Source organism: Tachypleus tridentatus, chromosome 2, assembly GCF_004210375.1.
Source record: "Tachypleus tridentatus isolate NWPU-2018 chromosome 2, ASM421037v1, whole genome shotgun sequence".
NCBI classification, from domain to species: Eukaryota; Metazoa; Arthropoda; class Merostomata; order Xiphosura; family Limulidae; genus Tachypleus; species Tachypleus tridentatus.
The window spans coordinates 18,913,183-18,930,289 of record NC_134826.1 but is presented as its reverse complement, the minus strand read 5'-3'; the positions used below and the strand labels follow the sequence as shown (position 1 = coordinate 18,930,289).

Sequence of the window (17,107 nt, the reverse complement as noted above, 5' to 3'; positions counted from 1 at the left end):
GAATTGAGAGTATATATTCACAGACGAACTGAACCTTTAGCTATAAACAACCTTTCTACAGAGGAGGGGAAAAAAATTAAAAAAAATGGAAAACTGACGAATAAGAGAAAAAAACTCACAAAATGGAGTTCTTCCTAGGAGAGCTCTGAAAAGTATGATATTTTTATGGGAATGAAGGTTTCATTGGTCTCAATTTTAAAGATTGTGTGGTAGAATTGGTAATGATACTAGTAACATTTTCGCACCATAAGAAGGCTGGTGTATTAATATTCATTAGTTCATATTACAAAATAAATATGCAAAAAAGATGTGTGGTAAGCCTATTTAGTGATTAGATTCCTTTTAAGAATAAAGTATCTTACAAACATTTTGGAATTCTGTGTTTTATCGCAAAACTACACGGCAGGAAATCGAACCTCGGACTTTAGCGTGTCATTTTTCCGTAAATTTACCACTGACTTATTGAAGGAACGCATCCCAAAATAAGAGACCTTATACGAAGCTAAACATTTTTTCCCTATTTATGTTTTTACAAAATTCGGAAACGTCGGTGTTTTTGCATCCTATGAAGCGAGTCTGTGAAACATAGTATCGGAATCATAATTATTTTAAGTATTAACCAACCTCTTATGATTAGCATCATTAAGCAGGCCTTAGCAAACGGCAAAAACACTGTTTTTATCCAAACAGAATTGTCCAATATAGAGAGGTAAAAAAAAGAAGAAGCAGAAAACAGTATGTTGGCATGGTAACCAATGTTTGACATATCCAACGCACGTGTTTATATACGCTGTTTTATATTTAAACTGTCAACACAACAATCTGTTTATATCTAAATGTATTCTACGTAGGAACTACATGGAAAAGTCGATTAGTGAAAGATAGAAATAAAAAAAACTTATAGATACATAAGCTATACATAAACCATGGAGAGAACATTCCACATCAGAGAAGGAAAGTCCCACATCAATAAGTTTCGTATGACCACTTTCCACTTAAAAAAATAAATCATAATTATTCTTTACCTGAAGAGACATCGAAACCGTATCTCTATGACTAATGTTTTAAATATGCAAAAATAAATATTTGCACACACCAGATGGTAACCGTGTTTGAGTCTGTTCCCCATAGTTCTAGACACGTGACAGATAGACGAAAGTTAGGTTTCAGTTTCGTTGTGTCTGCATGCGTAGCCTGTAACTCACAAACTTTCAAATTTCATAAGTCATTATTTCTGTCGCTTCCACGCTGGACGTCCCAAAAATTTTAATTCCAGAGCTGTTTGTAACTTTATTTTTTTTTTTGTAAAATAACCAATCATAGGACAATATTGAATTTTGTCTCTTTCTTTCCCCTCTCTGGCTGGTTGTTCGTATTTCAAATCGATACGAAATAGCGCCAAGAAATACGTAATTTAACAACTCTAAAACCTTTTAGCTAAGACATGATGACGATCCATAGCTGACATTAATGTCAGTCGTTTTGTTGTACGTCGTTGAACTGAACTGGCCGTTTGATTATTTTTTTTTATTTTCCACACACAGACATACAAGTTTAACAGGCTTTTAAACTTCTATTAATGTGCCATATCAAAAGCATACCAAAGCAATGAAAAATGATACGTGTATATCAAATTTATAGTCACGAGCAATTTGCTCGAGCAAAAACATTTCCGTTTTTATTTTTATTACTATCATGATAAAAAAAATAATTATAATCTGGATCACGTTATCGGTTAAGTAACAAAAACCCCAAATCCAATCACTGTTTTTCAATAACAAATTCGAGTTACGTGTGCGCGTCGTTTCTTTTTTAGCATTTTTTTATGTAGAAACATTAAAAATTACACTAATGTTCATGTCTCGGGTAATTTAAATCACGGGTAGAATTGTTTTCAGTCCAGACCATCGTGTGTAAAATGCGTTTCTGATGTGGCTGTTGGTTGGAACTTCATATAAACGTGTGTTCGAGCATCTTTAAATTATTTGAACCAATAAGTTCTGTACATAAATTATATTTTATTACAAGAAAGTGCACTTTGTTTGAAACATACTTGAAAAGAGTTGGTCATTTAATACACAGTAGTATATTTCTTTAAAATACCGGAATCTGACACTGTTGAACTCTATACACATTGAGATGAAAAGGACATAACATCCGCACGTGTTGTCGAAATCACTGTCAGAATGTTTCTTTGCCTGGCCATTTAATCATGCGTTCATTTATATTCAAGACATGACAGTGAGGGAAATTAAACGATAAGAGGAAAGAACAAAGTGAGATATAAAACAGGCGTTTAAAACAAACACTGTTCAAACTTTACGCTTTAATAAACAGAAGCTACATTATTGTCAATTATTAAGCCTTAATCAAAAGAAAGCTATCGGTACAGATCGAAACTAAGAATAAGATATAAGTTAATAAAACAAATTTTGTGTAACAGTAGCACATGATGTCGTAGATCAATATAAAATAGAAGCAAATGTGGATTTTGTAAAGCAAAGTTATACCGGGCTATCGGCTATGTCCACCGAGTGGAATCTGACCCCATATTTTAGCGTTGTAAATTCGAGGGACAGAAACGTAAAATTTATAAGGATTTAAATGTATTGAATTATCATTTGAGTTCTCTCGTTATTAACGATTTTTTTTTATTGTGAATCCAATATCTTTCTAGTCTTCGTTCGTTTAGGAGAGGTGCATTATTCGTAAATTTGCGCATTAAGTAAATAGCGCAGAGTTATGATCGTAGGTGTAAAAATAGATAATAATATAGTGCTACTGAAATTTATTTCAAACATAATAATCGTTAAATACTAGTGAAGCTCTAATCTTAAGGGAAAATTAAGTCATTGTTTACAAAACATAAACTGTTGTTTGCTTATATCATATAAATAAGGCATAAATCACATGACGATATAGAGTTAGAGATCGTTAAATAATATAACAGTTTGTATAAAACTACAAAATTATAAATGAAGGAACTCTAGCCACGTATGTAAGGTTGCAATGCATAAACAAAAAAACATCAGCCGCCTATAGAATTATACCGATGTGTCAATTTCCTTGATAAAAACACTAATATGTACAAAAGGTTAAGAAAACCCCCTTGTTCAAACGTTAAAAAAACAAAACAATCTTACTGTTTTTAAAACCTAAATTATACACCACCCAATCTGAACAAAAGGGCCCGGCATGGCCAGGTGGTTAAGGCACTCGACTCGTAATCCGAGGGTTGCGGGTTCGAATCCTCGTCACACTAAATGTGTTCGCCCTTTCAACTGTGGGGGCATTATAATGTTACGGTCAATACCAATATTCGTTGGTAAAGAGTAGTCCAAAAGTTGGCGGTGGGTGGTAACGACTAGTTGCCTTCCCTCTACTTTTACACTGCTAAATTAGGGACCACTAGCGCAGATAGTCCTCGTGTAGGTTTGCGCGAAATTCAAACCAATCTGAACAGAAGATGGAAACACACACATGCATATACTGTTGGTCTTCTCCACGCCTGAATACATTTAGTTCGGCCATATTTATGTTCCCAATTATCCTTTGTATTTTATACACACACCTGAAACTTAACTTTTCCCCACCCCACACATCCAAATATCTGAAACATTTTGTGTTTCACACATACACGAGAAATGAAAATCTGGAACTCTTCTTCCATTTGAATAATAATCTTTGATATTTTTCAACGAATCAGAAGTTCGGTCTTAAGAAAAGGTTGAAGCTTGAAAATATTTAGCACTGTTTCAACAAAACTATTTTCAGACAGTCTGTTGTAAGAAACGTCTATTCATCCAATCAAAACAGTGAATGCGAACCTAATTATACAAAGTTCATGTCGGTTTCGTATGATCTGGATGATAACTGTATATTCGATTAGGAGCGATATTGATTTTGTATTATGTGCGTATATTGGCTTCTACTTCTTTACTTATCATATTTATCAGTAATTGATCTTTTAATAGAGTGAAACGCCGACACTGATGGTGTTAAGTCTGACGTAGCAACGCTTTAGAATCGACTAGAGCTAAAGCTTCAATAATGAAACTAAACTGTTATACGAATAAGAACAATGAAAAATTGCCAGTTTCCTATACAACCGTTAAGAACCAAAGAGTTTATTGATGTTTCTCCAGCAAGATCTATAGAAAGCACATTGCATTGCTCAATACGACATATGTCACATACCAACACACAAATAAATGACTTAGCACCATAATAAATTCCGTACAAATCGATAAATATTACACTTCATTTGCATAATTCAAATCACGCTGTAATAGCTGTTGGTAAACAGTTTGCTAACACAAATAGTATCCCAACAGGCTTAGTATTGCGTGAAAAGCCTCGTCGGCACTGGATATAGTGTGGCTGACATATACTGGATACGAATCGTTTCATCCACTCGGAAATGGTTACGAATAGATAAATAAATAAAACTTAACAGTAGATATTATTTGGTTTATAATACAAACGTCCATCGACAAGGTAATCGAGTTTGTAAAAGTTTTGTTACAAAGTTTAAACTCCAACACTGCAGTCACATCAACGACTATGGTTACCATGGATATAAGCACCTGTATATATACATATAAAGACGAAATGTGTGTTTGTTTGCACCCATTTTCCTCTTATTTCTCTGGGTTAATCTCAACCAAAATGTGTATGTAAACATTATGAATTATGGGGAATGTTCTAAGGACGTCAAAATTGAACTTAACCCTATTTCTGTTCTGTAAAGCCAGTTGGTTAATTTTTCCCATCCTACTGAGGCAAACAGTCTTGGCAGACTGACGTTTTAGACAACGTTGAATATTCTAAAGGGACTCAAGGTCAAAGTATGAAAGTTGCTGCACTGTTTCTCAAACAACTGTGGTTTACTCATGGTCAGTAAGATGTTGGTTGTTTAATGGTGGGGTCACCTCAACATCTTTGTCGGTAGACAGAAAGTCAACTGAAAATGTCTTTTATGAAGAAACTTTGTATTGATTTTAAGATTTGGATATAAAGTTTATGTTCAAGTTGCCATATTGAAATATAAGATTAGTGTTAACTTTACGTTGTTTTAATTGAGTTTAAACTTTTTCCGTTAGTTATTACCAATAAAACTGAAATGTGCCAGCTTCCTTAACGATCTTTAAACACCAACAATACAGTTTGTTACTTTCATAGAAACCTTACCTTCGTAAGTAAGGCCCGGCACGGCCAGGTGGGGTTAAGGCATTTGACTCGTAATCTGAGGGTCGCGGGTTTGAATCCCCGTCGCACCATAATGATGGCCCTTTCATCCGTTATAATGTGACGGTCAATCCCACTATTCGTTGGTAAAAAAGTAGCCCAAAAGTTAACGGTGAGAGGTGATGACTAGCTGCCTTCCTTCGAGTATTACACTGCTAACTTAGGAACGGCTAGCGCAGATAGCCCACGTGTAACTTTGTGTGAAATTCAAAGTAAACAAACAAACAACATGTGTTATCAGTTTCTGATAAACAAAATGTTTATAAACATTAAACACCAACTATTAAATTTCTAAGCGTCCTGCGCAAATATTCGTGAATTATATTGTTCTGCTTCCATAAAAACATGACTAACAATATTGAAACAACGTAAAACTTCCAACAGCTTCTGATGTGGTCATGCAGCACAGAATATTTTGAAGTCTCTGCAGACACAATACTTCTCATGACTTCCGTCATGTTTTGATATTAGTGTTCAGTATGCTTTCTAGGTTTCAAATAATCTTTTTTAAATAATCCAACACCAATGACACATGACCTGTTAAAACCAAATTCTTTTAAATGTTTCGTTTCTTTTAATTTGTAGATATTATGCTGCTAACAGCAATTTGTAATCGTAATTTTTCTTTATTCCTAACTAAATATATAACAGTGCCTTAAATTTACTTGTTTTATATATATATTTGGAGAGCACGAATGGGTACACTGGTTTGCTATATTTTCGATATAAACCTCTCGTAACACGTGCAAAAAAAACAAAGTTGTTACCGAAATATTTAGGCCACTGTTTCGTTTACTTACGAACAGATGTAAGCCACGCGATTGTTAAGCTTCGAACAAATCGTTTTAACGGTTCGTAGAAATAAAGCATGAATTATTTTAAAAAAGCTGTTGTAACGACGTATACGTACCTTAGTGAGTCAAACGACAAAATCCACTTATATCTTGGAGAACTTTTGTGGACTGTTTAAAAGGAAAAGATTCCGCAAGTTTCCCGGACGTTCACATGTCGACCAAATGAAAGTGAGAAGGTAAAAATATCTCTCTGCTACTGATTGTAAACTACTTCCGCTGGGGCCAGCCGAGGTAGGTCAAAACTAAGATGCGGATGTGACGTCATTAGGATACGGATGTGACGTCATGAAGTCCCCGATGTTTGCTCCAAGAATGACACTACTATATTTTGTGGAAAATTACTGATAAAATAAACAAGACTGTCCCATTTATTTATGTCCCGTCTGCAATGGAGGAATCAACCGAAAGCGTGTCAGTGGACCCACCAAAAACATTTTATTTGATCTTGCATAGACATATCCGCGATCTTGGACGTGAAGATATAATCCTTTGATCATTACCCCACAACTGCCTTGTATTATACCTGGTACAGGCTATAACTTCTGCACGCGCACACCCGAAAGAGCAGAGCACTCACTACCAGTTCCAGGAGGTCGAGCGCGTGGCTGTCAGTTCGCTCTCTAACGCCCATCTGCTATAAATCTCATGTTCTCAATAAGTTTCATCTATTATTGCTTCTTTTTTTGGGGCCTCAAGATCACGTGAGAACTTTAGTGTCATACTAATTAGGATAATGGCCGACAGCCTTTTAAACATTGTTATGACAAGCATTATAACACGTTCTGCCAAGCGCTTCCTTCAACGAAACACCGTTGAATTCATGACAGTAAAATTTATTACAGACCATAAAACGGTGCATTAATCTCCTCACTAGATAAACAGATCATATTCTACACTGAGCTGCCCATTCAACAGCATCTATCTCCTTCACACGTAATGCGACTCCTCCATTTTATTTTTCTGTCCGTTGGTTCGACATGACCAGTTTGACAGCAGAATGATTACGTTGAGTATGTAATGACCAATAAAAATCGCTCAAGGGATAACAATGCTGATGACAAGACTAAATAAACATTTTCCTGTAAAATGATTCGTTAGTGTGAGCCAATCGAATCCTCGGCTTTGCAAAAAAAAAAAAAAAAAAAGTTTTCCTTGTACCTTTTTTAGATACGTATTGCAACCTGAGCAGTATCGAAATAGAGACATCAGGACCATGAGACTTTGAGAACGTTTGCTCAGCATCTTTCTAAAAGTAGCTATTTCAGATCTGGTTACACTGTTTGAGATGGAGCTATTAGAAATAACTTACCATATTTCCCGGCATTGAAGACGCACCTCCATTTTCATAAGCTAATTTTGAAAAAACATGACAATAGGGTCGCAGCACTTCCACTAATCTTACCAAGATGTCTCGTGGATTGTTTGGTGACTTACGGTACACAAATAAAACCTTTTGCTCACTTCTAGTTTACTGTGAACTGTATGTTTATCATATCTACCTTTGAACGTGTATACCTTGTATCACCACTGGAATATCTGTATTATTACAATAACGTTATTTTAAGCCTGAGAAGTTAGAAAGAGTGCCTGTATTACAACACCATCCGTACTGTGACCTGTTCTTGTTTATGTATTTGTTATTTAATACAAAGTAACTTATACATTTCATTCTGGGTCGTATAGAGGGGCTTGGGTTATTGTCTAGTGTTGAAACGCTTCCTCTAGGCTAGGTTTAGGCCTGTAAGTAACGTAACATTCGGCGTGGAAAACGCATAGTAAAATTTGAGACTCATGCTGGAGAAAAAAAAAAACAGCGTCTTCGACGCCGAAAAATATTGTAGCCATTGGTTGTTTGTTGATTGATTGGTTGTTTTGAATTTCGCGCAAAGCAACACGAGGTTTATCTGCGCTAGCCGTCCCTAATTTAGCAGTGTAAGACTAGAGGGAAGACAGCTAGTCATCACCACCCACCACCAACTCTTGGGCTACTCTTTTACCAACGAATAGTGGGATTGACCGTCACATTATAACGCCCCCACGGCTGAAAGGGCGAGCATGTTGGATGCGATCGGGATTCGTACCCGCGACCCTCGGATTACGAGTCGAACGCCTTTACCCACATGGCCATGCCGGGCCTATAGCCATTGGAATAAACTTTACAAATTTGTGTCAGTAAAGGGTATAGGTTGTTTTTTATATTAACCCTAACTAACGTATCCTTCTTACTCTATCATTCCGCTTCCATAGGGGTTAGTGGTAACTCTGCAGGCCTACGACGCTAAAAATCAGGTCTCTATACCCGTGGATGGCTTAACATAGGCGATCCATTGGATGGCTTTGTGCTCAGCAACAAACCAAATCTTTATCCTTGTATACAAAGTTTTAAATACGAGGCTAATCTTACGTTCATGAGATTCTTATTTCACTGAATACTTTATCTTCAAGGTCTGGTTTTAACGTGTTCAGTATTTCGCCATCGATAAACGTGCTCGTCGCCACAGTTAAGACATGAGCCTCTTCTCGATTTAGAGCTTAAGAAACCAAGATGTCTGATTTGAAGGATGGATCATAGTGTTCTACGCAACTCCTCCTTTCGAGTTTTCGGGTGATCATTAATCTTCATCGAATCCCCACCGAGTGGCAACCATTGTTCCTGTTGACAACGCTGCCCAATAGAAGAAGCACATGTTATTCTCTTTGTATACATTCTGTTTCCTCGCAGGCCTCACCCCAGCTGTAAGTGACCCGATGAATCAGTTTCGGCACAGAAGGCATCTGCGTATGTGAAGCGACCAATCGAACAAAAACAGCGCCATTTTGATATTATCCCCGAGGTATAATATCTCGCTGCTTTGCAGTGTTCTTAGAAGAAAGAAGATAGCGTTTTTATCTTCAGGGGCTAAATTTCTGTAGGGTTATCGGTTGGAAAATTAACTTCTTCGTGCAAAAGGAAGGAAGGGGGGCAGAATATGAACTGTTAAAGAAAATTTGCTTTGGGCCAACATTCCAATCCTGTGCTTGGGTGAACTGAAGGACTTCGCTTTCCATGTTAACTGAACGAAGATTAGGACCAACAGTACTTGAAACTTTCTTATGTTCTCATTATTTAGGTGTCTAGTGCATTCTTTATCAGCCAGTATCTTGTTGGCTGATTGGACTCGAAGCCTAAAACCACAGTTTTCAGTTCGTTAATGATTAATAGCAGGTACTGCTATACCTAAATGATATTCATGGCTACAATCTGTTGAACGAAACGTCAAAAAGTGATTGCGTAACGGTGAATCTGTTTCAACGATCTTCTTACTTTATGTTCATTAATAGCATACAGACACACTGCTACTCTGTGGAAATAAATCTCTTTACTAGTTTCCTAGGAACTGCTGTTTCTAATATCTAATATATTGCTTCAAAGTCAACATAGTCCTCTATACATAGTGTATGAAAATTATTACATGCGAACATATAACTTATCAAATAAATTTAAAATGTTCTCAAGACGGCTGGTATGGGTTATAAAACTTCAATTAAAATAAAAAATAGAACAACCTTTCGACCTTCTCAGGTCATCTTCAGGTTAACAAAGAGAGTTTGTAAATGAGATACCATCCGTCTTTAGGATACATTTTTACTTCAAGTAGGTTTCTCGTCATCACGAATTAAAATGTTAATTATCTTAAAATAAAACAACTGAAATAAATTATCGCATTTAGCGCTTAAAAACATTGTTTTACATCGGAATTACCGCTTAAAAACATTATTTTATATCACATTTAGCGCTTAAAAACATTATTTTACACCGAAATTATCGCTTAAAACATTGTTTTACATCGGAATTATCGCTTAAGATCATTGTTTTATATCGCATTTAGCGCTTAAAACATTGTTTTACATCGGAATTACGGCTTAAAAAATTGTTTTACATCAGATTTAGCGCTTAAAATCATTGTTTTACTTCGGAATTACCGCTTAAAAACATTGTTTTGCATCAGATTTAGCGCTTAAAAACATTGTTTTACATCGGAATTACCGCTTAAAAACATTGTTTTATATCGCATTTAGCGCTTAAAAACATTGTTTTACATCGGAATTACCGCTTGAAAACATTGTTTTATATCACATTTAGCGCTTAAAAACATTGTTTTACATCGGAATTACCGCTTAAGAACATTGTCTTACATCGAAATTACGGCTTAAAAACATTGTTTTATATCGCATTTAGCGCTTAAAAACATTGTTTTACACCGGAATTACCGCTTAAAAACAGTTTTATATCGCATTTAGCGCTTAAAAACATTGTTTTACATCGGAATTACCGCTTAAAAACATTCTTTTCTCCTTTTAAGAATTTATTTTATTTTAAATGTCTATTTTTTCCACACCTCTGGCAACCGATAAAATTTTTGTTGTTTTTTTTTAAATTAGTGCAAAGCTACATGAAGGCTATCTGCGCTAGACGTCCCTAATTTAGCAGTGTAAGACTAGGGGGAAGGCAGATACTTATCACCACCCACCGCCAACTCTTGGGCTACTCTTTTACCAATGAATAGTGGGATTGACAGCTATTTTATAACACCCCCAGGGCTGAAAAGGGTGAGCATCTTTGGTGTGACGGGGATTCAAACCCACTATCCTCGGATTAAGAGTCGAGTACCTTAACCACCGGGCCATGCCGGGCCCGTAATAATTATTACAGCCAAGGTTCTTATCTGCAGAAATATGTCGTTTCTCTTTCACATGTGTGTTCACTCCCATAACTGAAATTGCTGATGATAGTGATTAAACAATTGTCGCCTTTCTATAATTTTTTATCATTTTAGACACTCCTTTACTTACCTCACCCCCACCCCACCACACACCAGCGCCATAGCGGTATTTCTGAGGACTCACTCCGCTAGAAACCAGGTTTCGATACCTGTTGTGAGCTAAGCACAAATAACCCATTGTGTAACTCTGTGCTTAATGTCAAATAATCAATCAATTTCCCTCATAACTGTACCAACTGATGTTAGCGATTAAATACAATTTCTCCCTCTTTAAGATATTTTTATTATTATGCTTAGACGTTTCTGTATTTCCTCCATAGCTTTGTCAACGGATTCCAATAATTAAAGACAAGTTTCACCTGTAGACTACTTATTATTTTTCTGCGTTTCTGTATGTCTTTCATAGCTTTGTCACCTAATTACAGTAATTAAAGATAAGTTTCACCTGTAGAATATTTATTATTGTTTTTAGACGTTTCTGTATTTCTTCCATAGCTTTGTCAGCTAATTACAGTAATTAAAGATAGGTTTTCACCTCTATAACATTTATTGTTGTTTTTAGTCGTTTATTTATTTCTTCCATAGCTTTGTCAGCTATTTACAATAATTAAAGACAAGCTCTTATCTCCTAGGATATTTTATTATTATTTTTAGGCGTTTCTGTATTTCCTCCAGAGCTTTGTCGGTTAATTTCGGTAACTAAAGATAAGATCTCGCCTCTAGAATATTTTTTTTATTGTTTTTGGACGTTTCTATGTTTCCTACAGAGCTTTGTCAGCTAATTCCAGTGATTAAAGACAAGTTCTCACCTCTAGATTTTATATATATATATATCTTAGACGTTTCTTTAATTCCTCGGAGCTGTGGAAGCTAATGTTAGTGATTAAAGACAAGTTCTTACCTCTAGAAGTTTTTGTCGCTTCATAATTTCTTGCTAGGACTCCCCTGGTGGAACCAAATTACATCTTTTGTTGGCTCGTCAGTTCCACGAGTTTCTCTTCACCTTAGCGAGAGCACCATTCCATCTAACCAGCATTGTTCTTTATCCGAAACACGCAACACTGCTGGTTTTTCTTTTCCTTGGGTGCCAGTAACGAAGAAGTAACCCCTTTAGTCGCCTTCTATCAAGACCAGTAGATATAGAACGAAAATTAATGGAGAGACTGACTCATCTGACTTTACCTCCAACAGTGGTTTCTTTCATTGGTTAGCTCTTGGCGAAGATCGTCATCTGAAGATCACAGATGAAAAAATGATTAAAGAAATGATCATTAATTTAAAGACGTTTGATCTCAAGAATTTAACAGAATTATTGTAAGATAATATAATATACAACGTTTGAAGCACTGGTTTATTATCTACTCTATAAACAGTAACAGAAGTGTAACAAAGTAAGATTGATGGGCTAAACTACTGTGATAATAACGTTCTTGTTGTTGTTTCTTTCCTTGTGGAGGACCCGACTTAATCTAAGACATGGAACAATAAACTCACTTCAGTGAACCCTGGAACTACTATCGTTTATTGTTTTTTCGTGTTAAAAATCGATAGTATATTATCAAATGACTGTTGTGAAATAAGATAATTGAAAGCAGTCAATGAATATCAAACTGAGTTATTGGTTAAAATAATGTTTTTGCAAAAGAGGAGTTGTAGGTTTCAGAAATTAAAGTTATAGCTAGTTAAATATTTCGGAGATCACATTATGGCTAATTACAGCTCTCACAGTTTACCTACTGCTAGTTACAGGTCTCAGAGATTATCTTATGGTTAATTACAGGTCTCACAGTTACAGGTCTCAGAGATTACCTTATGGTTAATTACAGGTCTCACAGTTTATCTATTGCTAGTTACAGGTCTCATAGATCACCTTATGGCTAATTACAGGTCTCACAGTTTACCTATTGCTAGTTACAGGTCTCAGAGATTACCTTATGGCTAATTACATGTCTCACAGTTTACCTATTGCTAGTTACAGGTCTCAGAGATTACCTATTGCTAATTACAGGTCTCAGAGATTACCTTATGGCTAATTACAGGTCTTAGAGTTTACCTATTGCTAGTTACAGGTCTCACAGATTACCCTATGGCAAGATCGAGAAATTAAAGGTTATCTTATAGCGAGTTAGAGAAATCAGAGATTATCTTATAATGAGCTAGAGAGATCACAGACTATCTAATAGCCAGTTTCTACATATCAGAAACTATCTTATATGTCATCCTTATATAACAAATATTCAGCAAGAAATAAAACAGCTATATGGAGTCATTATTTTAAATTTCAAATGTTTAGTACGAATTATGCGCTATAAGATACAAAAAGAAATAATTTAATACTTTATCATAAAAAATATCAAGTTTATCATTATTATTATTTCACTAACATGTGAGTGATGGCTTGTTTTGATGGGTAGATTACAGTTTTGGAACAGATTTTATAATAAGTCCGAAGTTCTGTAAATAGTCTCTTCGAATTCGTCGGGCAAAAAATTATATCACGAGATGTATGTCGCAAGTGTTCGACCATCTCTTTACATGTATAATACGTAACTCAGGTGCTTGTCCAATCGGACGCTTTGAATCCAATAATTTGTTTGCGAATGTGGAAGCAAAGAAACTGAGTTATTTAGCCAATGATGTACGATTTCCGCGACTTTTAAAATGTATTGTTTTCAGCTGTTATGATTTCTATCTATTTCGTTGTTGTTTTATTAATATTTAGATAACACTATTATTTTACAACGAACATTATGTTTTTTTCTTTCTTAACCGGAAGTGACGTAATTAACTTCACGGTTCGTCATTACCTTTATTATTTCTTCCGTATTTGATTCGTCTAAAAGACAGCCGCTAAGATGGCTACGTTGCTACACATATGATTATGTTGGAAGTAAACATTGACAAATTTATTTATCCAACATATGAATATGAGACGTTAAAAATCGTTGGTTATATCTTGTGTCAGTTACATTGGGAAACACATATTACTGGCATATGTGTTTGTGTTTATGTGTAAGTAGCATATAAACATTCATAATTGTTCACAAAAATACGTACGTACATGTATATTACAGTGTAATGTACGCAGATAACAATTGTTTTAACGGATCTCTAAACTTTTGGTAGATCTAGCTATTCATTTATTTACCTGTCTGTCAGTCTGTTATGTATTTATTTAACTATATTTTTATCTATCACTTTGTAATTCTTAAACTGTTTAACTGTAGTGATGAAAGGTAATCCATATTACCTTGACTTTGTTCTAAAAACAATTTGCATAAACTTATGAATGAAGACAGAATACACAGAGTAAAGGGTTTGATTAAACCTAACCAACTGTAAGAAGTATTCTCCACGTGAGTGTTAAGATCAACCACATGTGAACTGTGGTGTGTTGGTGTCCTATAAAAAGGGAAGAGTCACAAGATAACCACATGTGAACTGTGGTGTGTTGATGTATTTTAAAAAGGGAAGAGTCACAAGATAACCACATGTGAACTGTGGTGTCCTCTAAAAAGGGAAGAGTCACAAGATGACCACATGTGAACTGTGGTGTGTTGGTGTCCTCTAAAAGAGGAAGGCTCACAATAGTTAAAACTCTTCAATAACTAAATTCCCAGATAAACAGTCTTAAGTAACAAAAATTTTGACTTCAAGAACAACGTTTAAAAAGTAGCTATGAAGAAGTTGAATGCTGTTCAACTTGTGTCAATGAAAAGGTTAATTTAGGAGGCCTTATATGACGTAAATGTGTTTGACCTTTGTTCCATTATCTGAGTTGATCGCTTTCACAGTTTCGAACTTATTTTAGGTATGATATAACATACTTAATAAAACAAACTTTTGTACAATTGTGCAAGTTTGTCAGTACACATATGTAGCTTGGTTAACTTTGTTTGGCTGTTTTGCTTTAAATTTCGCGCAAAGCTACACGAAGGCTATCTGCGCTAGCCGTCCCTAATTATCAGTGTAAGACTAAGGGAAGGTAGCTTGTCATTACCACCCACCGCCGACTCTTGGGCCACTCTTTTACCAACGAATAGTGGGATTGACACGTTATAACGGATAAAAGGGCGAGCATGTGTGGTGCGACAGGGATTCGAACTTTCGACCCTCGGGTTACGAGATGAGTGCCTTAACCACCTAACCATGCCGGTTAAGCTCCCCTTGTTAAGTTTATATTAAAACTCCTGAGTCTCCAGATGTGCCTGTTATGTTTGTTTGTTTGTTTAACTGAATCCCAGATTTTAGCGTTGTAAGTTATGATGTGTTCTCATAAATAATTAATAAGAGCCCTGTTCCCTTTTTTCAAGAAAATATTTCAGCTTCGTGAACTCACCGAAAATAACCAACAAACAGGTTACAAGTGCTTATGAGAAATTCTGGAACTATACCAATAGAACGATAATTCTGAGCGCTGTAAATGAAGTTTTAGGTAGGTCAAGTAGATAAGAAACATTGTAATGTGGCAAAAAAGTACCACTTGTGCCGAGTCGTTAGGAATGTCCTCAGATCTCTGTAAACAGCTCGTGACAAGTCACTAATTTTTCTTTTTTTATATGAAGTATTTTCTAACAAGACTTGATGACTTGGTCTCTCTTTGCCTCAAGACTGACGACAGATGGCACCTTGAGGAACATTTAGTTTCACTAAATTTGGCTCTTGCTTACTGATAATACTAATTACCCTTGAGAACAAGTTATCTATGTGGAGCCACGTTTCGGATAAAAAAATTCCTGGGATTTTTTTAAACATTGTATAAACTTCCAAACTACAAGTTTAATGATAATTTGTTTTATCATGGATTATCCTCTGGCTCCAACAGTTTAGACATACCCTTTGCTTAACGTCCATGATAAACATACCTTCAGGTTATCATTTTAACGCTTTGCACTAACACAGATTTTTTCGTAATGCTCTTAAAACCGTTAAATAACTTATTCAAGTCAGCAGTTTAACAATATTTTTACCTTGGGCCTCATTTTATTTTTTAAATAACCATATTAAAACATTTATATGCAAAAACGGCTCGTTTGGGCTGAGAAAACACTTTACATATTTACCTTTACCTTCTTCGGTCATCGTCGTTTCTCGTCATCACTCATATTAAAACACTATTATATTTACCTGTGCGATTTAAAAATAATTCGCTGTAACTTGGTGTGGCATGGCGTGGTGGTTGGAGCGCCTGATATACAATCCGCGGGTCGGGAGGATCAAAATCCGTCATCTAACACGTTCGCCTTTTTAGTCGTAGAGGCTTTATAATGTGACGACCAAATTCCACTGTTCGTTGGTAAAGAATAGTCCAAGAGTTGGCGGTGTGTAGTGATGACTAGCTGCCTTTTCTCTCGTCCTTCGTTTCAAAATTATAGATAGTCTTCGAGTAGCTCTGCGCAGAATTCAAAGAATGGAAGGAAGAAACTTTAAATCAGGATTTATGTTCTAAATGACCAAGTTAAGAACTGTATCTTTACCTCATAAAGGGTGAGGTAACACAATTCTAAGACGAAACAGTAGTTTTTAGTTCCTATACGTAAAAATAGTATGTTTAATTACTTACACTAATTAGCAGGTTTATTTTGATTTGATCCGGAATGACCAGGTGGTTAAGGCATTCGACTCGTAATCCAAGAGTCGCAGGTTCGAATCCCCGTCACACCAAACATGCTCGCCCTTTCTGCCGTGGGGACGTTATAATGTCACAGTCAATCCCACTATTCGTTGATAAAACAGTAGCCCAAGAGTTTGGCGGTGGGTGGTGATGACTAGCTGCCTTCCCTCTAGTCTTACACTGCTAAATTAGGGACGGCTAGCGCAGATAGTCCTCGTGTAACTTTGCGCGAAAATCAAAACAAACAAACCAATCATTTTGATTTGGGAGATAAGTGGTTAACTTGCTTTGACTGAAAGTTGTTATTAATTTATTGAAAGCTTTTTGAACTACATTTTATATTGTAAGTACCCTACTTTAATGGATTTAAATAAAATGTTTTTCACATTGTTCTTCTGATTGTTATATAGTAATAAATAACGCCATCTATACACACCGCCTGAGCCTCAAACCATCAATGATACAATATCTCCGTTTTTAACGTTTTTAGATATGCTGATTTAGAGTCCTCTTTTGTAAAGTAATGATTGATGACAATCGATGTTTGTTTGTTTGTAAGTTTCCAGGCAAAATTTGTTGATGTGTATGTTTTCTTACGGCAAAGCCGCATCGGGCTATCTGCTGAGTTT

At 35.7% G+C, this 17,107-nt stretch overlaps 1 protein-coding gene and 1 long non-coding RNA gene across 2 annotated transcripts in view; one reads left to right on the top strand and one right to left on the bottom strand.

Moving 5' to 3' along the window:
• The window catches only part of LOC143239033 (uncharacterized), a 50,103-nt gene extending 43,858 nt beyond the window's left edge, over nucleotides 1–6,245 (bottom strand). Inside the window, exon 1 of the long non-coding RNA XR_013020924.1 lies at nucleotides 6,158–6,245. This is a non-coding gene — a long non-coding RNA (uncharacterized LOC143239033). The remainder of the gene's footprint in view (nucleotides 1–6,157) is intronic.
• The window catches only part of LOC143239032 (uncharacterized), a 171,915-nt gene extending 159,576 nt beyond the window's left edge, over nucleotides 1–12,339 (top strand). The window contains exon 3 of the mRNA XM_076479786.1: nucleotides 11,803–12,339. Coding sequence (XP_076335901.1) covers nucleotides 11,803–11,958 — 156 coding nt within the window. The 3' untranslated portion in view covers nucleotides 11,959–12,339. The remainder of the gene's footprint in view (nucleotides 1–11,802) is intronic.
• Nucleotides 12,340–17,107: the final 4,768 nt, after the last annotated feature.